The sequence below is a fragment of the Ochotona princeps genome, chromosome 22, assembly GCF_030435755.1.
Source record: "Ochotona princeps isolate mOchPri1 chromosome 22, mOchPri1.hap1, whole genome shotgun sequence".
Classification (NCBI taxonomy): Eukaryota; Metazoa; Chordata; class Mammalia; order Lagomorpha; family Ochotonidae; genus Ochotona; species Ochotona princeps.
The window spans coordinates 13,211,686-13,239,473 of NC_080853.1; the positions used below are offsets into that span (position 1 = coordinate 13,211,686).

General features: G+C 41.4%; 1 protein-coding gene across 1 annotated transcript in view; it reads right to left on the minus strand.

The window, feature by feature from the left end:
* TOP1 (DNA topoisomerase I) overlaps positions 1-27,788 on the minus strand; it is a 76,604-nt gene that overhangs the window by 40,241 nt on the left and 8,575 nt on the right. The window contains exon 3 of the mRNA XM_004585809.2: positions 6,038-6,140. Coding sequence (XP_004585866.1) covers positions 6,038-6,140 — 103 coding nt within the window. The remainder of the gene's footprint in view (positions 1-6,037; positions 6,141-27,788) is intronic.

Here is a 27,788-nt window from a genome sequence, read left to right on the forward strand (position 1 = left end):
TAGTCCTTCCTAGGAACCTGCAACAGTCCTTCTCTGAAGCAGCAAGGCAAAGGTCAAAGTCCTCACAAGAGGAGCTTGTCTACAGCGCTGCCACGGAAGCCAGTGGCAGAATACAGTCAGTAGTACAAAATGGAGCCAATGAGGGGTCAGTCAGCACTCATTATGGGTTTTCTTATACTACATCGATTGCCAGAAAGTTTAAGACTACTCTCATATGGTTTAAGAGCTGCACCTTTCCAGTGACAACGAAATAATGAAAATTTTTACTAGTGCAATAACAGATATTCACAATTGATGACTGCCTGGTTTCAGTGAATCTGCCACTTCTCCATACACAATATACACAGTATGTCCAAACCACTGAAGCAACTCAAGATTAAATTACTGCTAGAGAATAGCTGGCTGAATACTGAAATGTCAATATGACTAAATAAGCAAAATAAAGTGGAAGGTTCAATACCAATCTGAAAAGTAATCCAAAGATGAGAGGAACAAACATATTTCTAGCTTAGTCTGGAATATACTGAAGATCAAACTATACAGTATCATTCCTGGAACTTTTGTAATGGCCACACATGGGGATGAAATGTGAATTTACCTCCAAAGCAACCAGAGAGGAAACATCCAAGTGGATCTCAGACACAGGGTTTATGTCGGCCTAGGGATAAGATTCCATCACATCAGCAGAGTCTAGATAAGCAAACGTCAGTGTCAGTGCTTTAGCATAAACAGAAAAGACTGAATCATCTTTCCAGGGTGTTTATGTCCACTTTTGCTTCAATTAGCTAAATTCCACCAATAATGATAATGTGGGGAAAATAGTAACCTATACTATTTTTAACAGCACAGGTTACAGGGGCAGTCGTATGGAATGAGGAGTAAAGCCACTGCCTGCAGGGCCAGCATCACATATGGACGTCACTTCCCCTCTCCATTGCTCCACTTCCAACCCGGCTCTCAGCTAACAGCCTAGGAAAGGCAGCAAATGTTTGGGCCACCGCCACTCACATGGGAGACCTGGAGCCCATGGCACTGGGCTCTGGCCATTGCAGCCAACTGGGAGTGAACCAGCAAATGGAGGACCTCTCCTCCCCTTCCCTTAATATTCTTTCTTTTTTTTTTTTTAAAGATTTATTTATTTTTACTGCAAAGTCAGATATACACAGAGAGGAGGAGAGACAGAGAGGAAGATCTTCCGTCCGATGATTCATTCCCCAAGTGAGCCGCAACGGGCCGGTGCGCGCCGATCCGATGCCGGGAACCAGGAACCTCTTCCAGGTCTCCCACACGGGTGCAGGGTCCCAAAGCTTTGGGCCGTCCTCGACTGCTTTCCCAGGCCACAAGCAGGGAGCTGGATGGGAAGTGGAGCTACCGGGATTAGAACCGGCGCCCATATGGGATCCTGGGGCGTTCAAGGCAAGGACTTTAGCCGCTAGGTCACGCCGCCGGGCCCAGATTTATTTATTTTTATTACAAAGTTAGATATACAGAGAGAAAAGACAGAAAGGAAGATCTTCCGTCCGATGGTTCACTCCCCAAGTGAGCACAACGGCCAGTGCTGTGCCGATCCAAAGCCGGGAACCAGGAACCTCTTCCGGGTCTCCCACGCGGGTGCAGGGTCCCAAAGCCTTGGGCCGTCCTCAACTGCTTTCCCAGGCCACAAGCAGGGAGCTGGATGGGATTAGAACCTGCGCCCATATGGGATCCCGGGGCGTTCAAGGTGAGGACTTTAGCCGCTAGGCCATGCCGCCGGGCGCACTTAATTTTCAAACAAATAAATTCATCTCTAAAAAAATAAAGTGCTGGTAACAAGAATTTTGGACTGTGACATTTCTTAGAAAACTACAGACAACAGAAAAGAATGACTAGGGTCCTTCTAAGACACTAGGAATGAGGAGGGGCGAAGCCAAAGTAGAGAGGTAGCAGAAGGAAGTTAGATAGGAAATGTTTCCCCTTTTCCCTGAGAAAACATTCGCTGTCTCTTTGGAGAAAAAGCTGTGACACCCACTGAGCACACTTAATCTCTACACCAGAACTCTGAGGTAAGGATGGGTGTCATTTTACAGATGTGGGAACAGTGGCTGAGAGGAGTGAAGTACTTAACCAAAAAGGCAAATCGAATAAGAAAGAGCCAAGATTTCAATGGATGCCAGGTCTGGCTCCAAATCACACACTTGACCACTCACTTACTCCCCAAAGGAAGAAAGCAGCACTGTTAGAGGCAGAAGGAGCCTCCTTGTCTTCGGAGAACACTACTTAGCCTCTAATGGCACAACTTGCTGCCAATCCTTCAAGTAACTCACTCCTGTTGGACACAAGCACTTAGATCAGAGGAGATTCCTGTGTGAGAGCTGCAGAGAGCTTCAATAAAGTTTGTTAAATAAAAATTCCAGGTAATTTCAAAAGCTGTCTCTGGGAAAAGATTATATAGCAGACAGTTTCCGAAAGGTTCCAAGAGAAAAAGTTTTCCTAATCTTTCTCAAAAAGAAAAAAAGGAAAAAAAATCCACAAAGACTCTAATAATTGTATTAGAGTAGTCCCTCCTTTCTCAGGGGGAATATGGCCCAAGAGTCCTGGTGGATGCCTAAAATCAAGCACAAGCATGGAGCTGGATGGAAAGCAGGGCAGCCAGGATTAGAACCAGCGCCCATATGGGATCCCAACACATTCAAGAAGAGGACTTTAGCCACTAGGGTATTGCATCAGGCCCTGTCTTCTTCTTTGGAATCAAATTCCAAGTTCTTGAAACAGCACTGCATAGTCTTACTTCAAATTGCAATTTCAGGCCTCATTTTCTTTTCGTTTTTTTTTTTTTAAGATTTATTTATTGTTCCTTCAGGAGTGAACCAGTGGATAGAAGATATCTCTCTCTCTCTATCACCACTCCTGTAACTCCACTTCTTCAATAAATAAATCTTTTTAAAAATTCTTAAACTTTAAACAGCTACATCAAGTTCATTAAAATGGGTGTGATATAATTGAAAATATGAGGATGCAAATGAGATGATTAGATGCTATCAGTAAATGCTCAGTTAGCTTCAACTACCAAAAGGTACAGCTTCAATTCCGTCTGATACACTATCAGGCTTGCTGAGAACTATCAGCACCATTATCTAAATTACTTGGTATGCTATGGTTTTCAATTAGCTGTCAAGTGCACAAACAAGCTTGAAAACTTTGACAAGGTAGGAACTGCTACCAACACTTGACCAAAATAAAGAATGAGACTTACAAGTTAAACAACTTGAATCAGAACACACAGTTTAAAAATAACAAAACAGCCTTCTGACTTCTGTTAGTGAATTCAGTGTGAGTAGTGGTGGTACTCAGTTACCTCACCTGAACAACTCAGCCTTTCTACCTATTACCTATGTTAACTGTCCATTTCTTCTGGACAAGCAGATACAAGGATGTGCAGAAAAATGAAAAACCTTATGTGAACTGCTCACAATGAAAGCAACAGACAAATCTTTTGAATGTGATTACTTTCAGAAAAACTGCCCCTATTGTCTGACTGGGATGTCAATTCAAGTGTGTTTTCCTGAAATACTACATTGTCTCAATTTAATTCAGGTAGAATTTAAAATTGAAAGGAAGCCAAAAGCATTCTTTTTTTTAATTTTCAATTTTTTTTATTTTGAATTTTTGCATTATGTGTTACAATTTCATATAGACTGGGATTTCCCCACCAAACTCCCACCTGCTCACAGATTTTTCCCCATTTTGCTACAGTGGTATAATCCTTCATAAGGAATTATAATTCCATCAGTCTCTTATTTAAGTGTACCCCAACACTGCTGGTACAAAGTCAGACAGCCCAGCATCCCATCGTCTACACTTGTCCAACAGTTTCACTGGAAATCCTTTCGTCTGGAAGCAGGGATGAAATTAACTTTAATATACATTTACTATTATCCTTAAGTTGCATTTTGAGTAGGGACAATGCAGAGTTACAAAACAAAGTAAGATTCTAGGAATGGGGTCACAGGCCCATTCATTCCCAACGGCACAGCTACTCTCCAGCTAACAATCCCAGCTAAAGCTCTGCCACTGGCAGCAGAGTAACAGGCAACCTGCAGCTGGGTCCTGATTACAACCTGAGGACAAATGACTGATGCCAACATGCAGGAGAGAAAAGAGAGAGACAGCAACACCTGTTTCCTCATAAAATATACTGGCTAAGCTTACTTAGCATATATGGACTATGTCAAGGAACACAGAAGTACCGTAACAACAGAACATGCCAAGTGTTAACTACTTTGGGCTCAGGAGTGATAAAACAATCCTCAAGATTTTCTTAGTCAATTACAGAAGAAAGCTGAAAAACTTAACACTACTAGAAAGAGCTTCATTTACTCAAAATGTGTACAGTGCACAGGATCTTCCTGGAATAAAACACACACCTGGCTTTGTTGCAAAGAGGTTGTGTCAGCAAGGTCACAACAGGAAACAACATTTTGCTTACAACACATCTGGTTAAACTCTTTCAAGTTTACTTACCTACAAACCTAGGGCTAGATTTAGTGATACACAGGTTCAGGAGAGTTTGCCAAGGTACTTTGTAAACAGGTCACTATTTTTCTAAGCATTTGCTTTAAAATGAAGGAAATTTCCAAAGGCACTAAAACATATTCAACAAACTACTAAAACCACTTACGCTAGAATCTTGAAAAAGTGTGTTTTTAATATACATATATGGGATGTTACCTCAAAATCTATAGGAGTAAACAAGGAATGGACTCCCTCTATATTTTGTGACTCTCATAGTTCATGAAGAGTATGTTAATATGAAGAGCCTGAGTTGAGGAACATTTGGTAATCTAGCAAACATCACAGAACTAAATGAATGGGCCAGGATAAAGATTCCTAAACACAAATTCTTGGGTTACTGTGGGTTTTAAGAAAAAAAAAAAAAATACAAAGGCACGAAGGGTAAAAACTGATTAACGTACTTGAGAAACACAAAAGATAGAGAGAGACAGAGAAAAGCTGCATTGAGTGATTCATTCCACAAATGCCCACAATAGCCCAGAAACTCAAGTCAGCTCAATGGTATTACCACATACAGCTTTCTCATCCATGACCTTTGCTAGGAATTTAAGCCAAATCTCTCAAGCGTGGTAGGAATCCAACCGCTGGAGTCATCACCTGCTCCCTGCCAGGATGCACATTAGCAGGAAGCTGGGACTGACAACACAGTCAAGAATCAAATCTAGGCACAATGATATGGGATATAGGCATCCAAGAGACATCTAACTGCTACATACGCCACACATCTGCCCACGACTGCCGTTAAATCAAAATAAAAGTATAAATCTCATTTTAAATGAGGAGTTTAACTATCTGCCCCTTACATCAAGAAACAACAGCAAAATGAACAAGAAAAAATATGTTTCTATCTATAACAGTAGTCACTGGTTTTTTGGGAGCCAGGAGCTGAAACCCTCTGCTAATCTTATGAGCACTAGGAATATCCTAGCCTGGGAATATCACATAAACTCAACCACTTGCATACAATTTCAGGGGCTCACAGACCATGGAGGCCTAAATTAGAATTTATAAAATGCAGCCTTTAAACCATACAAAGGAGGAAAAAAAACAGTTCTCCAATCAGTCACCTTTCACTGAGGCAAATCTCAGATACTTGATTAAATGCCACAAGGTGTTACAAAGAACACATATCTGACTTTGAAGACCATCCTTTTTCAAAATTTTTAATCTTTAACAGACTTATTGTGACTTGCACACACCTTTCTAAGAACAAGATATTTCAAAAGACCATGTTTTTAATGTGTCATCTATTGAAAAGAGACTTCATCACATTTGCTTTGTACATCTTGAGCTAAGCAGCAGCACCCCAAGTAAGGCCTTGGTAAACACCATGTTCTTAGCAACTCCAATATTGAACACAATCTTTGTTTAATTTGCTTTGCATGCTAATTACCTATGAGCCAACTGAATTCTTACTCCAGGTACACCAAGCAATGGCCGACGTACTGCCAAATGAGGCAGTAGGCACTGGCTGCTCAGCCCTTACCTGTTGCTGTGCTTGGGCTTCTCTCGGTCCTTCTCTTTGTCCTTCTTGTGTTCTTTGTGCCGGTGTTCTCTGTCTTTGTGTTTATCTTTGTGTTTATGAGAATCTGCAACCACAAGAGATTCATCCATTAAAAGGAGTCCTAAGCTACCCTCCTAACTTAACACGCCAGTCAAGAACCACAATAATAGGATTCTAATAACCTGACAACAATGGCAGCTCAGCATACTACACTAGAAGGAAAGATTTCATAAACGCCCCAAAAAGGCACCCCATTAGCCTGTCCCTAAGACATTACACTGATATATGAGAGGATAAGAGAAGGGAGCCATAGCCATTCTAAAGTGAAGAAAACAGTCCGGCATTCTTCTGCCCTAATTTTGGTATACTACTAAGCCTAACCAAAAAATGACACAACAGGATAAATCTTGCACATGGACTCTAAAATCAAATGCTTATCTAATTAAGTTCCAAAAAACCCAAATCCCACAAGTTACATTTTTAAATGAACTTCAATGAAGTATAATTTCTATACAATGAAATTCATACATTTCAAACATCCAGTGAAATAAGTCTGACAAACATACACACGGTACATCCGAAAAAATAATTAGAACAATTCCATCATCCCAGAAAGTTCCCATACACCTCTTCCCAGTCAATCCCCATCTTCCACCACCCTGGCCAAAACCCAAGTACTTAATCTGAGCGCAATAAGGATTAGATTAAGTTCCATTTGAATGAGGTTATAAAGCATTTATTCTTCCATATTTATTTCATTCAGTGTAATATTCTTGATATCTACCCATCTTGCTGTTTTATTTTTGCTGCTGAATGGTTATTTCATTATGCAATATTCCTATTTATCCATTCACCTATTAACAGACTGGCTTCTCTCTGGGCATCGGTTATTACAAAAATCTGCTGTAAGCACTCACATACACGTTTTCTATAGGTATGTTTTTCATTTGTCTTGAGTAATACTTAGGAGTGAAAATACTTAGGAGTGGGTCATACAGTAAGTGCATGTTTAACTTTACTGGAAACTAGCAAAAGGTATTCCCAAAAGGTCATACCATTCCAACCAGCAATTCATTTGAAGTTCTAAGAGCTACTAATTCACACCAACAAGTCATATTTCCAGCCATTCTAGCAGGCGTATAGCAATAGCTCACTGTGCTTTAAATTCATGGCCCTGTTTAAAATTACTTTTTATTACTTTGAAAGACAAAAAGAGAGACATCTCCCATCAGCCTGCTCACTCACCAGTTGTGCACAGCAAGGCTGGGCTGCGGGTTCCAGCTCCTGATGCCTCCCAGGGTACAACTGACCAGGAAGCTGGGCTGGGGAGCAGAGCTAGGACTCGAACTTGGGCACCCTGATATGGGCTGCAAGCATCTCAAGTGACATCCTAACCACTATTCCAAGTACCTATCCACTAACTCGCAATCAGTAAACGTTTAATGATAATCACCTTTTCATGTACTTAGTGACCACTCACGTTTTTCCTCTGAAACAAGCACCTACTTACATCTCTCCATTAAATTTTTTGTATCATTTTTATCATATAAATTTTTAGAAGTTTTTAAAAGTATATTTAAGGGGCCTGGCACAGTAGCCTAACGGCAAAGTCCTCGCTTTGCACACGCCAGGATACCATGTAGGTGCTGTTGTCCCAAGGCTTTGGGCCGTCCTTGACGGCTTTCCCAGGTCACAAGCAGGGAACTAAATGGGAAGTGGGGCCACTGGGACACGAACTGGAACCCATATGGGATACTAGTGCATGCAAAGCAAGGACTTTAGCCACTAGGCTACCGTACCGGGTCCATATCTCTCTCCTAAATAAACACATGTGTTTTAACTTCTGAAACGTAATCCAATAGATTCTTTACATTTTTCGAAAGGTATAACATAATTTCCTTCTTCTTGAGTGTGTAAATGGACTTAGTAACTCACTGTTGATAAATAAAGTGAAAATAACAGTATGCAACCTTCAATGGCTCATCCTAAAAGGCTTCAGATCTTTCTTCTCACTCCCACTTTTCTTCAGAAAGCCAGCTACCATATTATTATTATGCTCAAGAGCCCTACAGAAAGGCCTACTTGGCTTCCTGCCAATAGTCCCATGAGCGAACAATCTTTGAAGTGGATCCTCCAACTTCAGTTAAGCCTTCAGATGACATAGCCCTGTCTCGCATGTCAACTGCAATCCTCTGAAAATTTCCAGAGCCAACACCACCCAGTCAGACTGCTCCTAGATTCCTAATTCACAAAAACTGCATGAGAAATTAAGCATTTTTGTTTAAAGCTAATAATTCTGAAGTATGTTTCATAGTAATGGGTAAGCAACATGTAGGTGCTCATCCCACTCCTGGCTTACAGGGACAGAAACTGTATCTGGCATAATCTAATGGGTAGCTATGCTATGCCATGTTCTAGAAAGCAGAAATTTACATGACATTTCCATCCTAGAGACAAAAATTCAAAAAAAAAAAGTGTCAAGATTTAAACCCCATCTTTCATTCAACAGAGAGCCCTCCAATACTTAGTCAATACACACAAGGTTGGTGGCCTCCGTTTACTTGAGCTATTCCCATAATTTCTGCCTCAACCATAACAGAGTAAGCAACAACAATACAACCTGGAACAAAGCATGTGTCATCTCAACGTGCCAATAAACAAGTTTCAGAACAATATCTGCTGTTACAACACAAATGTAAGTTAGGCATAAAAATAAAAACCTTAATGCAATTCCATAAATCCATAAATAATTTTGTACAAACTCACAAATCCAAAAAACTGTAGAGAAACATTAAAATAGTAAAAGTAAATTACCTTGGGTGGAGATGTGTGTGTGTGTATCTTTTTTATTTAAAGATTTGTTTTTTGAAAGGCAAAGTCACAAAAATCAAAGGACGAAAACAGAGAGACACCTCCATCCACTGGGTCACTCCCCAAATAGTCCAATGGCCAGGGTTGAGTCAGGCTGAAGCCAGGGGCCTTAACTTCCATCTGGGTGTCCCACGTGGGTGACAGAGGCTCCTGCACTTGCGCCATCTTCTGTTGCTCTCCCGGCATGTCAGCAGGCTGTTGGATTAGAAGTGGAGCAGTGGGAAGCCACCACTGTGGAGCAGTAAGTTAAGCCATCATCTGCAACAACAGCATACTGTATGTCCTGGCTGCTCTACTTCCAATATTCAGTTCCCTGCTGATGCGCCTGGGGAAGCTACAGAGGATGGTCCAAATTCAAGGGCCCCTGTACCCACAGAGACCTGGAAGAAGCTTCAGACTTTAGCCTGGCCCAGCACCGGCTGTTGCAGCCATTTAGTAGTGAAGAAGCATATGTAAAGATTTTTCTGTCTCCTCCTCTCTATGTAGCTTTTCAATCTAAATAAATAAATATTTTTAAAAGATTTATTCATCTCCATTGGGAAGGCAGATAAACAGAGAGGAGAGACAGAGAGGAAGATCTTCCGTCTGCTAATTCACTCCCCAAGCAGCCACAATGGCCGAAGCTGCACTGATCCGAAGCCAGGAACCAGGAGATTCTTCCAGGTCTCCCACGTGGGTGCAGGGTCCCAAGGCTTTGGGCTGTCCTCAACTGCTTTTCCAGGCCACAACCAGGGAGCTCGATAAGAAGTGGGGCCGCCAGGATTAGAATCGGGAACTATATAGGATCCCAGCATGTGCAAGGCAAGGAACCCAGCCGCCAGGCTATCATGCTGGGCCCGAAATAAATAAATCTTAAAAAAAAGGGGGGGGGGGAGTGGGGAAGGATGGAGCAGTGAGACTTAACCAGGACTCACACGCAACATCAGTGTGGCAGGCAGCAGCCTCACCTGCTCCAGTCTCAACTTATGAGTTTTCCAATTTGAGGTACTGGGTGTTCACTTCATCTTCTTTTCCCAGATTTCAAATAAGTCATTTTTATAATCAAAAAAATTTTATTTACCAAGTTTCACAATCTTATGACAAGTACTACAGTACATAAAGGAAAGGTCACTACAAAGCATTAAACTTAAAGAGAGGACACTAAGTGGAAGATAAACTGAAAGCAATTCCATTCAGTTCTAGAGAAGCAGTACAAATAACTTCATAGTTCACCAAACACATTTTTCCAGTATACAAAACTTCAATACTGATCTTAAAGTAAGATCCTCAAGTGGTTTTTTTGTTTGCTTGTTTTTTAAATTACTAACTAAAACTGCAAAATTTCGGGCTGTAGCCCCTTATCTCAACGCCAAGTGTCCCGAAATTTAGAGGAAAAAACTAAGTGTTGTATGTGTACCATATCTCAAGTTGCATTTCACATGCTGTGACAAATACCAAAAGTACACTATAACAACTTGTTACAAGTGTAAGAATAGCTATTACCTGAACTGACTTAGTATGATAGCTTCCATGGCAGACTAGCAATTCTGATAAACGACTGCAAGGCAAGTTACGATCAGTACAGCAGCAGAACAGTTCTCCATATGGCAGAACCTTCTGCTCACCTAACAAAACAGCTGACTGACTTTAACTGTGAAGATCACCTGGTACATGGATAAATTAATAGGCTAAATAACCTCAAGATTTTATGTATAAAGTAAACGGTATCTGGGATTTGTTAGAATAAACGGGCTGTGGAGGAGTGAAGAGGAGTGAAACACAGGGTAAGATCAGCAAACAGGCTGCCTGACAGTTACTCAAGTGATGGGCACATGGGAATCCATTACTGCACCATATGTGTATGTGTTAAGCCTTTAATAGCCTAAGACTGTCTCTCAATTTCTTCACATGGTTACTATACTTGTAAGGGTGCAAGATAACAGAAGATTTGTGTTAAGGAACAGAGATAAATAGTCTAACAGATAAAACTAACCTTAGAATCAGGGTGTCCTACTCTAGCAACAAGTTTTTTAAAACAAAAGAAAGAACAAAAATAAAGAGCATACTTAAGGTTAATAAAAGGGCAGTGCATGCAGAAGGGCTTAAAAAAAGGTAAATAAGCATGTTTCTGAACCAATCTAGAGAAAAGTGACAGCAAAAGAATTAAGAAGCAAAAAAGAATATAAACATATAAATTAAAGTATAGAAAAACAAAAGTAAAACCCAGTTCCAGAGACTCACTGACAACGTCTCTGGGTCCACATGACCATGGACCTTAGCAAAACAGAAAAGCTGTGAATAAAAGTGGGGATGAGAAAGAGTAAAGGAAAGGGTGGAGGGCCGCACTGTGGCACAACAGGTAGAGCTATCATTTGTGACACTTGTATTTCATTGTGGGAGTGCCACTTCAAGTTCCAATGCGCCTGAGAAAACAGGTGAGAAAGGACTAAGTACGCAGCACGCTGTATCCATCCAGGAAATGTGTCTCTACTAGACAAGTTATTGAAGCCATTTAGGAATGAATCAATCATCAGGTCAAAGAGTCTGTCTCTCTGCCTGTCGAAAAGATAAAAAAAATTTTTTAATTAGCTAAAATTGAATTTTAACTTAACAGTGGGACATCTGACCAAAGACGTTGGTCAGCAGAGTTGATGTTGTTGCACAACAAATTAAGACACAAATTGCAATGCTGGCATCCCATATGATCACCACTTCAAGTCCCCGTGCACTCCAGACTCCTGTGAATGCATCTGGGAAAGCAGTGTCTGCCCCACTGTGGCTATTTCAGGAATGAACCAACTGATGTTAGTCTCCTCCTCTCTCCCTCTCTCTACACTCGTCCACGAGTGAATCAATCGATGTTTCGGGCCCAGCGGCGTGGCCTAGCGGCTAAAGTCTCACCTTGAAAGCCCCGGGATCCCATATGGGCGCCGGTTCTAATCCCGGCAGTGCCACTTCCCATCCAGCTCCCTGCTTGTGGCCTGGGAAAGCAGTTGAGAAATGGCCCAAAGCTTTGGGACCCTGCACCCGCGTGGGAGACCTGGAAGAGGTTCCTGGTTCCCGGCATCGGATTGGCACGCACCGGCCCGTTGCGGCTCACTTGGGGAGTGAAACATCGGATGGAAGATCTTCCTCTCTGTCTCTCCTCCTCTGTGTATATCTGGCTGTAATAAAATGAATAAATCTTAAAAAAAAAAAAAATCGATGTTTCTCTGACTCTCCCTCTCTCTAAAACTGTGCCTTTCAATTAAATAAACACTTTTTGTTGTTGTTGTTGTTAAAGATGTTGGTCAGACAGCATTAAGCTACAGTTAACTTGCCACACCCCATGTTGGGGTACCTCAGTGTAAGATGCCCAGCTCCAGTTCAACACTCCAGATTCTTGCTATGGCAGACCCTGGGAGGTTGCAGCAATGACTCAAGCAAATGGGTTTCTGACATTCACATGCGAAACCTGACTTGAATTCCACCTCCTGATTTCCACCCCCACCCTTTGTAGGCATCAGGAGTTTCTAGCTCACTCACTCTCACTCTCTCCCTCTTCTAAACAAATCAAGACAATGGTCAGAAGAGGAGCCAATAAGTGAAGGTGGGAAAGCCAAGCACACCATACCGACTCTTACCCTTAACCCTCACTGCCAAACTGTTTGCAGAGTAAGTACATCAATGACTGTAAAAGTAACTTTCAGTATATATCTTTCCCCCAAAATTAGAATTCCTCAGTTAAAATGTTTTTGAAGAAACAATCCTACTATTTCAAACATCTGTTAGATGCAAAAAGAACTTTGTAGCTATGAAAAAGAACCGAAAATCACCACAATGCTATATAATAAATCATCAGTAACTTTGATTCTTTGGAATTCAAGTCACCTAAAGGCTCCCATAACAAATGCTTCAATTCTTCTCATTTAGATAAAAAAAAGAAAAAAAAAAAGAAAGACCCAGAAATAAGGCAGCCTTGAAGAAACAGAAGACTGAATCCTTTCACTGCAGCTCAACAAGAGTTAATCCATAAAGACAGTCCAGAAAAATTAATAGGACAGGAATCAATATCTTTTGTTGTTGCAATATAAAGTCACCCCTAAGGTTAAAAAGGTGATTAGGAAATAACAAAAGGGAAATGTGTGTATGAATATCTGTTGGCTAGCATTACACAAAAACTTGATGGTTAATGTACAATACAAAAGATACCCTTTTACTACAGGATTCAACATCATATCCTGAGACGAACTCAATTTACATCCATCAAATATATTCAAGTCCCAAACACTCTGTGAGGATCCACAAGTGATGGACTCTGCCCTCACTGAGTTAACATTCCAGGAAGGCAATTAAGACAGAAGCACAAACAGCCACTGCCCAAAGCACACAAGAGAAAGGGCACTTCTCCAAGTTCCATGCTAGGGGACTTACATACACAGTCTTACTCGACCGTTATAAAAGATCAATCTATCTACCTGTTTAAAAGGCACAGTGACAGAGTAGGGACAGAAAAAGAGATCTTCTTTCTGGATGTTCATATCCAAACGGCTACAACAGTCAAAGCTGGACCAGGCTAAAGAGCCAGGAGGTAAAACTACCAGGTCTCTCATATGGGTAGCATGGACAAGTACTTGAGCCACTATCTGAACAGCAGGGAACTGGATCAGAAGCATGAAGTAGTCAGGATTTTAACTGATACTCTGGTTTGAAATGTGTGGTATCCCTAGCAGCAGCTTAACCCACATTGCCACAATACCCATTCTTATCTTAATTTTCTTTACCATTCATATTGTAAGAAAATAACTCCATTTACCAAAAAGAACACATGTATTCAGTGAACATGTAATCTGTGAAAGGTGAAAGCTAGTGTCAACATTTGTCATAGGCACCTCTGTCACAGTGTAAGTAATCCCATATCCCAGACTTGATCAAGTCCCAGCTCCTGCTAACATGCATGGGAAAGCAGGAGAAAATGACCTATGTGCGTGGGCCCCTGACACCCATGTGGGAGACCAAGATGGAGCTCGTGACTCAATAGCCCAGCCCTACTTCAACCATCTGTGATTTGACCAAGGTGGTAGAACTCTTTCTTTTGCTGTCTCTCCATCACTCTCTTTAAAATAAATAAAAATAATTTTTTTAAAGTTACACATTTCTCCTTCTTACAGTTTACCCCATTCTTCTGCTTAGAAAGAGAAACAAAACACCCAGGAATAAGAAACTTTACTATTAAACCTCTCCAGTAAAATCTGATCCAACTGTTTTTACATCTTTGAAAGCTGGTCTAATACTAGAATAACAACGAAGCTCCACGTTTGTAAACCAAGCACAGGAACTGCCCCCAAGTGGTCAAATCAGGCATAATAGTTCTTCATTTGCCACAGGGAAACCAGTCCTTCATTCACCAAACACAAATTACATGAAAAAGGAAGTCAAATCTACGAAACCTTGGATAAACACATTGAAGAGTAAAGTAGAGCACAAAAGGCCATGGCCAAAACACTAGTGTAATTACAGACATCATGGAACAGCACAGAATGGGAGCAACCACTGGGGAAAGCATCTGATTCAAATTCCAGTCCTAGCACTTATTATGATCATGAGTACAAGTCACTTACCTCACATCTCTAAGAAGACAGAACCGGCAGTTAAGAACTTTGACATTTCAGTCCATCCTCTACTGATACCTACAACTTTGATAAAGAAACGATGAGGGGCACAGAGACGAAGCTAGTGAACCCTCTGCCTGTGGTACTGGCATCTCATACAAGCACAGATACATATTTAGGCTGCGTCACTTCCAATTCAGCCCTCTGCTTATGGCTTGGGAAAAACAGCAGAGGATGTCCCCTGCACCCATGTGGGACACCTGGAAGAAATTCAAAGCTCCAAGCTCCTAGCTTTGGGATGATCTCAACACTGGCCATTGTGGCCATGAGGAAGAAACCAGAGGATGGACAATTTTTCTCTGCTTCACCTTCTCTCTGAAAATCTGATTTTCAAATAAAAATAAATAAAGCTAGAAACAGACAAGAGGCAGGGGGAGGGGAGCGGTACAGCAGTGGGGTGGCATAGCATACTAAACCTCCATTTGCAACACCAACATCTCATATGGACAGGGGTACAAATCCTTACTGCTCCACTTCTGATCCAGTTCCCTGCTATGGCCTGAGAAAACAGCAGAGGCTGGCCCAAGTCCTTAGGCCCTCCACCCACATGGAAGACCCAGAAGAAGCTCCTGATACTCGGCTTAGGATCAGCTCAGTTCTGGCTGTTGTTGCCATATGGTGAACAAACTAGCAGATGAAGATCTAAGATCTCTCTGTCTCTCATTTTTCTCTGTGTAACTTGGTCTTTCAAATTAATGTGTGCATGTGTGTGTATAAATATATAAACATTAACTGGAATTCAAAAATTTTAAATGATCCCAAAAACATTTTAATTTATGTACATACAGAATTGTGAGGTAATCTCTAACAACTAATAAACTTGTTGAAAAATTCAGTCAGGTAACAATCATTATTTAAAATCTCCTGATTGGGGGCCCAGCGTGGCCTAGCGGCTAAAGTCCTCGCCTTGAAAGCCCCGGGATCCCATATGGGCGCCTGTTCTAATCCTGGCAGCTCTACTTCCCATCCAGCCCCCTGCTTGTGGCCTGGAAAAGCAGTTGAGGACGGCCCAAAGCTTTGGGACCCTGCACCCATGTGGGAGACCCAGAAGAGGTTTCAGGTTCCCAGCTTCAGATCGGCGCAGCACCGGCCGTTGCGGCTCACTTGGGGAGTAAATCATCAGACGGAAGATCTTCCTCTCTGTCTCTCCTCTCTGTTTATCTGACTTTGTAATAAAAATAAATAAATCTTTGAAAAAAAATCTCCTGATTAATTTGAATAAACTGATCTGAGCTATCCAATCATTTCATATGGCATAGAATTTACTTTCTATATGCTCAGTTACGGTAACACCCATGCCCATTCACCCTGCTCAACCACCAACATATGAAAATTTTTTACTTTCTTTCCTAAGACCGGGAAAAGAAAACCAGTTATGAAGAACGACATGGTATATCCAGAAAGCTAAAGAAAGATTTTTTGGTGAGATGCACTGATCACATAGATCAACATCCCTTATGCAAAAAGAGCAGCATTAGCTTAGCTGTAGCCAGTAGGTGGCCAATGATGCTGCCAACCTTACTGCATTCACCTAGAATCACTAAAGCAGTCACAACTTAACACAAGTATATACTTTCTTGGAGAAAAAGCTAAGCATCACCAACACTACTCCAAGCTCTCAAAGCTTCAGAACAATCAAATCAGCCAAGTGGAGAAGAGTCCTTTACTTCCTCACAAAAGCAAAGAGTTTTCTGGTAAGAAAGGGGCTCTTTGCAATGCACTATTAATCCTCAGTTTTTGAGAATTAAAGTAACCATGCAATATGATAGGCTCCTCTTCCAAAAATAGTAATCAAGTCAAGCATGTAGTAGATGGAACTGGAAAAGAGGAATAATGAGACAGAGAAGCCAAGACAGCAGTTGAGCCATATGCAAAGGTACTATCTCAAGACCCTAGAGGATATGAATTTGGTTCCTGTTGCTCTAAACAGACCTCTTGCCTGGCCCAGGTTCCCAACAGCTCTGTGAACCACAGCCAACCTGGATTGACCCTTAGCCCATATATGTTCACTTCAATACATGAGCATTCTAAAACACACCTATCAGCAGCCATGAGAGAAAACACAAGACATTTAAGGTTTGAAAAAAATACTTCTCAATCGGGGAGAGGGTTTTTATTTACCAGAAGAATCAATATTTCTCCACCTTCTTAGAACACACATTATCTTCATAACTCAATAACTCTTGTAATATTAAACACAGTTCAGCAGAGAGGGGGTCACTCTACTTCCGGTAGTCCACACTACTTTCTATGGAATGTGCATCTTTTCCTGTCTCAAGAAAACACCTGCTGTTTGCTATATTCGCTGTTTCCTCTTAATTGTTTCAAGCACCTGAGTTTCAGGCAGCCCTCGCTGTCCAGCACCAACATGCACAATCAAAACCTGCTTTCTGTCAAAAAGCACTCAATAAAATTTCTGTCAAAGATAATCTCTGCCCCTGCTTGACATATAAGTACACACTCCTTGACATATAAATATACAAACAGGCCATTAGGAAAGTAGACATTGGAACAATTTACCATTTGAATAAACACACTGAATAAAGAAAGCAACATTTTTAAAGATCTTTATCATCTCAATTTAAAAAGATTTACTTTTTTATCTGAAAGCTACACAGAGACAGCTAGAGATCCTACATTCACTAGTTCACTCCCCAGAGGACTACAATAGCCAGAGCAAAGCCAACCAGACAGGAACTTTTTATTCTGGCTCTCCAATAAGGGTATAACAAGGACCCAAACATTTGGGACCTTGCACCTGCCTGGAAGACCTGGAAGAGACCCCTGCCTTTGAATTGGCTCAGCTCTGGCCACTGCAGCCACTTGGGAAGTGAACCAGCATTGGGAGATCTTTATCACTTTATCTCTGTAGATCTGCCTTTCCAGTAAAAATAAAAATAAAAAACTTAGGAAAAAAAAAAAAGGAAGAATCAAGATGGCAGAACAAGGCAATAACACGTATAACAGAGGGAGAAACATTAGTGTGAAACAGAGGGAAAACATTCCAGGAAACAGGAGAGGACAGGACGACAGCAGAGGGGCACCTGGACTGACAGACACAAAAAAGCAGTGGGCACAACGGTGTGGTGCTTCAGTGACTGATACCCCAGCGGCATTCAGGGAGTGGCGATCTGAATTGCACCAGCAGCCAGAATTCCATCAGAAGCAAGGTGGGAAGCACAATTAAGGGCCAAGACTACCCACTGTTACTAGGTCAGGCACTAAATGACTAAATTCTACTTTGTGACAGTAAAAAGACATCCTTAGAACAATTTCAAATATTTTAATAGGATGTCCTGGAGGGATCTTAGCTAAACTATTTCTTGGCCTTGGATCTCAGTTTCTGATCTGTAAAATTATCCTAGGGTCCTGGTGTGTCCTCAATGGCTAAATCTGCACCTTGCCAGTGCCAGGATCCCATATGGGCATGGGTTCCTGTCCCAGCTGCTCCACTTCCCACCTGCTCCACTTCCCACCTAACTCCCTGCTCGTGGTCTAGGAAAGCAGGAGATGGCGGCCCAAAGCCTGGGGCCCTGCACCTGCGTGGGACACCTGGAAGCAGCTCCTGGCTCCTGACTTTGGATGGGCTCACCTACAGCTGTTGCAGTCATCTGGGGAGTGAAACAGCAGATGGGAGATTTTTCTGTCCCTCTTCTCTCTATAAACCTGATCTGCCTTTCTAATAAACCTAATTATTTTTTAAATTTGCCTTTTGATTCCTTACAATTCCAGGCACAGGAATTCTACCGATCTTTTTTAAAACGATGTATTTATTATTTTTATTGGAAAGTCGGATTTTTACAGAGAGTAGAGGCAGACAGAAAGATCTTCTGTCTGATGATTCACTCCCCAAATGGCAGCAAAGGCCAGAGCTGAGCTGATCCAAAGCCAGCAGCCAGGAGCTTCTTCCAGGTCTCCTACGTGGGTATGGGGTCCCAAGGCTTTGGGTCGTCCTTAAATACTTTCCCAGGCCACAAGCAGGGAACTGGATGGGAAGGGGGGCTGCAGGGACACGAACAGGCACCCACATGGGATCCCAGTGCATGCAAGGCAAGGACTTTAGCCACTTGGCTACCGCACTGGGCCTGCTACAGATCTTTTTTTTTTTTCTTCAGATCTTAAAACTGTTATGTCCAAATGGATTTTAGGCAAAGAGAAAAATGTTAAATGCTTACAAGCAATGATTCTCAAACTGTATGTATGAGTACTGTTACATGTATGCTAACACAAATTTCTCCACATGACTACAATCCATACTATCTGGAATCATATTTTGAAAATTGCTGTTTTATCATTCCTTGGCTTGTAAGTCCTCCAAGTAATTAATATCAAATACTAGCCACCTACAAAAACGGGCATGTAAATGATTTTCAATTTTTATTAAACTGTGTTCCCAGTTCCTTTAAAGGGCAAGCATTAGATGGTCTTCACGGAGTTACCTTGGATTCCTGCTTAGACAGTGCTCAACTCCCACCCAAACTGGTCACTCAGCGCAAGCCCTTTGTCACTACCTCAAAGTGCCCTCAGACCATCCACAGGCCCCGACTGTCTCTTGGCTGCCAACCATGACACATGTGTCCCCATCGTGCATGCTCCTGAACTATAACCAGGACTGGGAGGCTGCGACCAACTGCCAGATCAGCCTGTAGCTCTACAGCCCCTACCTATGTCTACTTGCCCACGTCTTACTACTTTGACTGTGATGAAGAGCTTTGCCAAATACTTTCTCCACCAGTCTCACGAGAAGGTACATGCTGAGAAGCTCATGAAGCTGCAGAACCAATGAGGGTAGCTCAGTCTGTCTTCATAACATCACAGAAAGTGGACTGAATGCAACAGAGTGTGCAAACTGGCCACAGCCAAAAGTGACCCCACTTGTATGACCTTCACTGAGCCTCATTACCTGAAAGAACAGGTGACTAGGTGATATGTAACCAACATGTGCAACTCGTGAGATAGGTGGAATCTGGCATAGCAGAGTATTTCCCTGACAAGCACACCTGAGACACAGTGATAACACAAGCTAACGCTTTAGGCTATCCTCCCCATAGCCAGAGTGCAACTTGACTAGCTATGCACTAAGGCAGTGCATACGAGCTGGGTGCATACCCTTACCTTTCTATATACTGTACCAAAAAAATCCACTTATGTATTTTAATTTAAACCACCCTCTCAAACAAGTCTGGGAAACCCTCTCTCAGCCCTCCTCCACCTGCAACCCCACGCCAAAACAAAAGAGCAGGCATGAGGTGCTGAACCCCATGAATTTTTTAAGAGCTGAGACTACTACCTTCCCAGAAGTTCTCATCTGCTGTTCTTCCAATTCTTATCTGAGGGATGGCATAGTCAGGCTCTTCAAAATAAAAATTTTCTTCAGCTATGCTTAGAGAATGAGAGATAACTTGTTTGTGCGATTCCACTAAGAAAATGCAACCTCTAGGGGAAAAAAAATGAAGACTTAATAAAGCTATAAACTCACAGTAAGTTCTTGACACTTGGCTTATAGTGTCCTTCAGGAGACAGAGGCTACAAACTACCACGATAAGAATCCTATCAACTTCCTGTGATACAGAGAAGCACACTCAGATCAGTGCAAGTCTTTCTGTAAAGGGCTAGCAAGCAGTGTAGCCGGAAGAGGTTCCTGGTTCCTGGCTTCGGATCGGCGCAGCACCGGCCGTTGCAGTCACTTGGGGAGTGAACCATCGATGGAGGATCTTCCTCTCTGTCTCTCCTCCTCTGTGTATATCTGACTTTGTAATAAAAATAAATAAATCTTTACAAAAATTAAAAAAATAATAAAATAGGGGGCCAGGCACCACAGTGTAGCAGTTTGGGTCTACGCCTGTGCTGCCAGTATCCCACATGGGTGCTGATTTGATCCCCAGGTGCTCCACTTCCCACCCAACTAACTGCTAATGTACCTAAGGAAAGCAGCAAAAGATGGCCCCAAGTCCTTGAGCCCTCCTGCACCTGCAAGAAGCTCCAGGCTCCTTGCTTTGGACAAGTCCATCTCTAGCTGTCGCAACTATGTGTGCAGCGCACCAGTGGATGGAAGATCTCTCTCTCTCTCCTGTTTGTCCACCTACCTTTCAACTAAAACTAAATTCATCTTTATAAATTTTTAAATAAAATTAAATTTCAGGGGATCAAAATTCTCATCTGGCTGATATTATCATATTAAGAAAGATAAAGAATTTTTCCATCATGACAAAGTTTGGTACCAAACAGCATGGATTTAGATTTAATCCAAGACAACGTCCTCCTTTAGCTAAAGCAGCCTGAAGCACCACGCTGTGACCTCCTCTGGTCAGGTGACAAACCTAAGACTGAGACTTCCCTTATCCTGACTGCCTAGCAGTGTCTGCTCTGCCTGCTGCAGCAGTCAAGGGCCTTCCCCCTACTTGGCACTGTAGCATGCTTTATTGTTCCTTAAGACTGCCACAACCATGCCTGATTAAGCTGATCACCCTCAGAAGCCACCTGCTTCTACACAGAGGTGCTAAATATCAGAGCCTCAAAGAGTGCCTGCTCAGAACATTTTAACTGCAATATTAGTTCACGGAGGTGTAAGACAAACTTAGATAAAGCAATTACTTTAAGCTTCAATTGTACAGCAAACAAATCCCATTTTTATTAACTCTTCTTTGTTCTCTAAATACAAAACAAAGTTGATTTTTTATTCCTGCCTCAGCAAGCAATTAACTAGTACTAGACCCTTAAGACCAGCATTCACACTTCACACACTGCTCTGTAGTCAGTCACGTTTTCTCAAGGACATCCCCATACCGCATGCTTTCCCTTTCCCAGGAGGCAGAACCTAAAAGGGAAAAAGAACTTGTCTAACCTGAAAATGTACCTTCTCAGGCCAGTCCAATTGGGACAGGCCCATTCCTGCAAGCCTGCCCTCCTTTGCTTTTATAAAGTGAGCTCTTAATGCCTGAGAAGTAGGGAGAGTAACATTCTGCCTACATCACATAGGATTCCACAATTGTTTGTAATAGTTAAAGGCCTTAAAATGCCCTCCAGCCTACACTTCGTGTGGCCATAAATGTGTCAAGTATGTTGATGCATCACTTCATGTATCCTATTACTAATTCAAGCAAGAGCCCGTTTTTCGTCTGGATTTTCACTATCGACTGTGCCTGGAATGCATGGGCTATTCTGAAGCAACTAGCTCTAGGAAACAATAAGCCTGAACATCTCTTTAGGAGTACAAGAAGCCTTCTTTGCGTAAAATCATATAATAGGCTCCTTAAAGATTTTTACATTCCAGATGAACCCCTTCCACTAATAATTCCTTTAACTTCATAACTGTAAGGAAGCACAAGTAATGTGCCTCAGCTGTGGGACTTAAAAAAGAAGGAGTAACTACTAGGGTGACAGAATTTGACCAGAAGCACACTCTGATCAACCAATTTTTCTCATTCATGTCAACTTTTGCACTTCACAGTACCAAATATTTTTAGTTGTCATTTTATGACTGTGAGGTAGCTAATTATCCCAACCTTTACAGATGAGAAAATTAGGATTTAGCTTTATAACTTATTCAAGACCCTCTGGTTTACAATTGAACTAAAAAATGTACCTTACTCCAAGGCCTGTATTTTACCAATTCGTACATGGACTTCATCAACTATCTCCTTTTTCCTAACAATATAAGGCTCAACAGAAGCTGAACCTCTCAAATCTTGGCTCTATTGAACCAGTTCTGAAATGTTGGTATCACAATAGCTAGTGCAACCATTAAATACAGATGGCTGAGCCAGCCACTCAGTTTTTAAAGTCAATAGATGTGCAAGAGCAAAGAATCTGCACTCCCAGTAAGTATTTAGGTAATGCTCACGCTGATGATGAAACTGTGTTTAACAGCCTCCCATTTAACCACCACAGGTAGCTGAACACTCCCACAAATTTGGGTTAAATGTCCACAAATTGAATCTTTAGTGCTCTGAATAATGCTGACACTACCACTTACTCCCAAGGTCCTATCTAAACTATCCTAGAAATATCAGTAGGAAAATGACCTCTTGTTCTTGGTGTTCCACTTAATCACCCAACCCAAGAAGGATGACATTAGGATTAACTTGTTAAACATGAAAGCAGAAAAAAAAGGATTAGGATTCTGACAGGATACAGAACAGTTGCAAATTATCGTTGCTATTTATTTATGTTGAATGCTCACTGAAAGTAGAAACTAGTTTTAGAATGGGTAAGCAAAGCTCTCACTAGCATTCACTGAAAAGCAATCTTGCAATCCTTTTGAAAAATCCTGTAAGCTTTGTAGCCTAACCAATGGAGTAATTTAGTAAAATGAAACAAAATACACATTTTTGTCAAATAAGGGACAAACGCTGATTGATCAGTTTATCCAAAGGCAGTCTGTGGGTCACTAACATTAATCATACGTGATTGCCAATAATGGCACATTTAAAATGCAAATTTTTACAAGTCTATTGCATAATGAATTTCTAAGAGTGCTAGAAATAGGTTTTTAACAGTACTTCCAGGTGATTCTACTGCATGTTAATTTGGGAATGATTAACACACTGTAAAGCTCTCAATGTTTGACCTGGTGGCTAAGATGCTAGTTAGGTCACCAGTCTACCGTTATCAGAGTGCCTGAGTTCATTATCTGCCTCTAGCTCCTTGCTAATGCAGACCCTGTGAGGCAGTGGTGCTGGGGGCGATTAGCATCTCAGCCTCAGCGGGTTCTGCTACAGGAATCTGGGGGATGAGCCAGCAGATGGGAGTACTCTCTTCTGTGTATCTCAAAACCACTGGTCAGGACGCCCTCATCCTACACGTAACTGGGGTTCAAGAATCAGCTCTAGTTTTGACTCCTACTATTGTGCAGCCTGGGAGAGAGCTGTGATGGTCAAGCAACCAGGTTCCTAACACTAATTTGAGGGACTGGGCTGGAATTCCCAGTTCTTGGCTCTAGTGTTCCCTACCATTCATTGAAGGCATTTGAAGAACGAACCAGTAGATGAAAGAGCTCTTCCTCTTACATACTCTCAAACAAAATATTTTTTAATTGTAGGTAAGAGAGCACTACTGTACACACCACTGAGCACTCCGCACATTTCCTCTGAGAAGTTTAATAGCTTTCATGTATTCCTACTTCAAGACACCTCACTGATTAGAAAATAGCAAAAGTCGATATAGCCAAACTGTTTGCAAAATTAAGACTGAGTTAATCACTTGCTTTTTTTTTCTTCAGATCCGTTTAGATAACAATTTCAAATTCTGGCAACTCAGCTTAAAAATTTAAACTATTCAATTGCTTGAGTTAGCCATTGTCACATGAATCTCACACACAGAATATGAGCATTTCTAGACACTGAGACAATCTACCTGTTCAGAAAATACTGAAAATCATTTCTGAAAATCACAACAGATCATTCTCCTGTACCGACAGTGAAACATTAACTGTCAGTTTTGACTCACCTTGACATGACAGGAGCCTTTGTATAGAGACCCAACTAAAAATCTCAAAGGAACTGAATCGTGTACATACACAACTTACTAGCTTCAAAATGTCCATTCTGAGAGCTCTATGAATTCGCCTTGCTCATTCATAGCTGGTAGTTAGATCCTTTTTGACCATTCACAAGAATCAATGGGCAACTTAAATTTTCCATGTATAAAAAACACCACATTTTTAGCTTTCTAAGTAGATTTTCTAAATATTGGCCTCAAGCGTAAAGAGGGCACATTATTCATTATCCAAGATTCTTAATCTGTAATTTAAAGATACACTGTGGTTCTACCTGTCAACAAGCCAACTCAAGGTGCAATAAAGTCAGGGTTGTCGACAGTACTCTCGCAAGCCAGGCTGTCTGCAATTCACAAACAGTATCACATCCAAAGCTGCCTACTGACCCCTCTAGCTTGGGTTCAATCTTGCAACAGAGATATACTCAAGTTTACAGAAATTAAAGGTGTTTTATTTGTACAAAAAGACTGATGAAGCACATTCAGAAAAAGGTCTTAAAATTTAAGGATTGGCAAGGAATTAAAAACTGTTCTAGGCGTCACCACAAACATTCTATGATCCTCAATCTCGTCGTATATCTAACAGGCGAAGAACTTAGACTCTAACATTAATTGGCTCAAACATTACTACTAGACAGACTCAAAACAACTCAAAATTTCCTTTAGCTCAGGAGTTTATTATTTGAGTATGAGTATGTGGCTTGCAGTGGTAAGGAAAAAGACCAAAGTTTATACCCATTCTGTATCAGAAGACAAATGGGTTTAAAAGATCCAAGGATGGGTCAACTGGTTGGGCTGCTGTACCCACACATGGGAGACCCAGAAAAAACTTCTGCCTTTCAATCAGCCCAGCTCCAGCACCCATTCAGGGGTGAACCAGTGGTTGGAGGATCTCTCCCTTTGTCTCTCAGTAGCTTTGCCTTTAAAAGTAAACCTTAAACAAAAAAAGAGGTCCAAAGTTTTGAAGATTTAATTCCAACCTTATCATGACATAACTACTTCACATAACAATTACTAAGAGCATTAAGATCATACATAGTATTAATACTCATCTTTTCATAGCTTCTCCCTTATGTATTGTAAAAATCTTAGTTCTCAGAAATGTTTATCTTTGAAAACTGTTACAAATTACACCCTGTTCTGTAACACAAAATATTTTTCCTACTCTGACTGAGTACTGGTTTTCACATTCTGAACCAATCCCGTTGTGATGCTTCCGTTAACAGTCCTTTCGATCAATGGCATATGATCTCTACTAAAATACATTAGGCTTAATCTGATGCCATCCCTAAGTTATTTGGTTTACTTCCTTAAAGAAGCACTTTTGAAACAACAAATGTAAGGAAATTCAACATGTAGCATAAGCTAGACTTGATCCATTACTACAATTTCTGTTGATTACATAATTTCTGTTGATTACATAATTTTCCTCATAGAATTTCCCAAATGCCTGTACTTATCCATAACTGTTAACTTGGAATTTGCTACGAAATTAACACGCCTAAGCCTTATTACTTAAGATGTTCTTATTGCCATAGGAAGCCGATTTCAAAAACGATTTACATAAACAAAAAAATTAAAATAATTCTCAGGTGCTTTAAATTTTCTCATTTGAAAAATGTTTGCATTGCTCTTCGGCCTTTTGGCTAAGATTGAGTGAATTTTAAAAATTTATTTATTTTTTTATTACAAACTCAGATATACAGAGAGTAGGAGAGACAGAGAGGAAGATCTTCCATCTGATGATTCATTCCCCAAGTGAGCGCAACGGCCGGTGCTGTGTTGATCTGGAGCCAGGAGCCAGGAACTTCCAGGTCTCCCACGCGGGTGCAGGGTCCCAAGGCTTTGGGCCGTCTTCAACTGCTTTCCCAGGCCACAGGCAGGGAGCTGAATGGGAAGTGGAGCTGCCGGGATTAGATCTGGCACCCATATGGATTCCGCCGCATTCAAGGCGAGGACTTTAGCCATTAGGCCACTGAGCCGGGCCCGTGAAAAATGTTTGTGGGTGCAAGGGCAGTGCTGTGGTGCAGTGGGCTAACCCTGTAACATGGGCACTCACTTTCTCAGGTCCAACTGCTCCACGTATGAACCAGCTTCCTGTTAACACATCTTTTAAAAAACACCATCACAAATAACAATTTGTTGTTTCACTTTGTTAAGTACATCTAAAAAGTAAGGCACCATGTCGCTTTCATAGAAAATCCATGGTTTTATTAAGTGACTAAGAAATCAACTATATCAGCAATTTTATTTTGAGGTATTTCTAATTTTTTTTAATTTGTTTTTTTGAAAGGCAGAGTTATAGAGATGGAGGAGAAAGATCTGTTAGTTCAGCTCCCAATGGCCACAAAGACCAGCACTGGGGCAGGCTGAGGCCATCTGGGTCTCTGGATACAGGGACCCAAGATGGGGGGCCAGCCTCTGTGCTTTCCCAGGTACATTAGCAAGAAACTGGATGGTAAGTGCAGCATCCAAGATAGATGCAGTGCCCAAACGGGATCCCAGTACCACAGGCAGCAGCTTTACCCACTATACCACAATGCCAACCACATTTCCTCTGATGGTAGAAAATGTTTCTTAAGCAGTAAGCGACCCTGCACACACGTGGGAGACCCAAAAGCTGCTCCTGGCTCCTGGCTTCAGATCAGCTCAGCTCAGGTGGTTATAACTACCTGAGGGGGCCCAGAGGGGGAGATCCAGCAGACTGAAGATCTTTCTCTCTCTCTCCCCCTCTTGGCATAAATCTGATTTGCCTTTCAAATAAATAAATAAATAACCCTTTAAAAACATCTGTGTGTCTCTCAAACAAATGCATAAATCCTTTAAAATAAAGATCTTGTCCTTAAAAAAAAACTGTTTTGTAAATAAAGCCACTATCCGTAAAAGAAAAAAAAAAATTTTAAAAATCCATTTCATATTAGATGTCTGAACTAAGTTTAAATTTACTCACATTCACTCACTTTTCAATAGTTTAGGAAACAGAAGTACATCCTTATCTATAGTTGTAAAAATCAGTTTTGGTGGCCAAGCCAAGTTTCATCGTATACATAAAAATTTATCTACGGTTTTTCCAAATTCTACTCAAATATCTATTTCCCTGCAGCTACTCCAGAGCTTATCTCCTTACACCCCTCTTTTCACTCCTATACCCAAAGTATCAATCAGTTCCACCCTTAATACCAATAGATCTCTTGGGCTATAACATCCTAGCTGAAGGAGTCTAGGATATCACCTAACAATAGATAACAGAAGGCCAATCAACACACCTATATTAGATGCTTACCAATCATAGTCTGAGTGGTGTTTCTAAAATCTGGACCAAGGCAGCACACTAACAGACTGGGCTTATGAGTAGGAATAAGAAGAAAAAAATTCCTTTCCTCATCTCTGCTTCTCCCATACACCTAATCCAATCTGTGCTATCCCCCTCAATTCAACAAAAACATGGTATCTAGTAGTAAACTCTTAAGACATGCCCAGTATAAACTTTTAAAGCAAGTTTCCTGCAACTAGCATTGTGGCAAGGTGGATGAAGCCGCTGCCCATACAAGCATCACCTTAAGTTCTGGCTGTCTATTTCCAACCCAGCTTTCTGTTAATGGCCTGAAAGCAGATGACTGCCCAAGACCTGGATGAAGCTCTTGGCTTCAGCCTGATTACTGTACCCATTTGGTGAGGTGAACAAGTAAATGAAAGATCTCTCTCTCTCTCTCTCTCCCTTTCTCTGCAACTGTGGT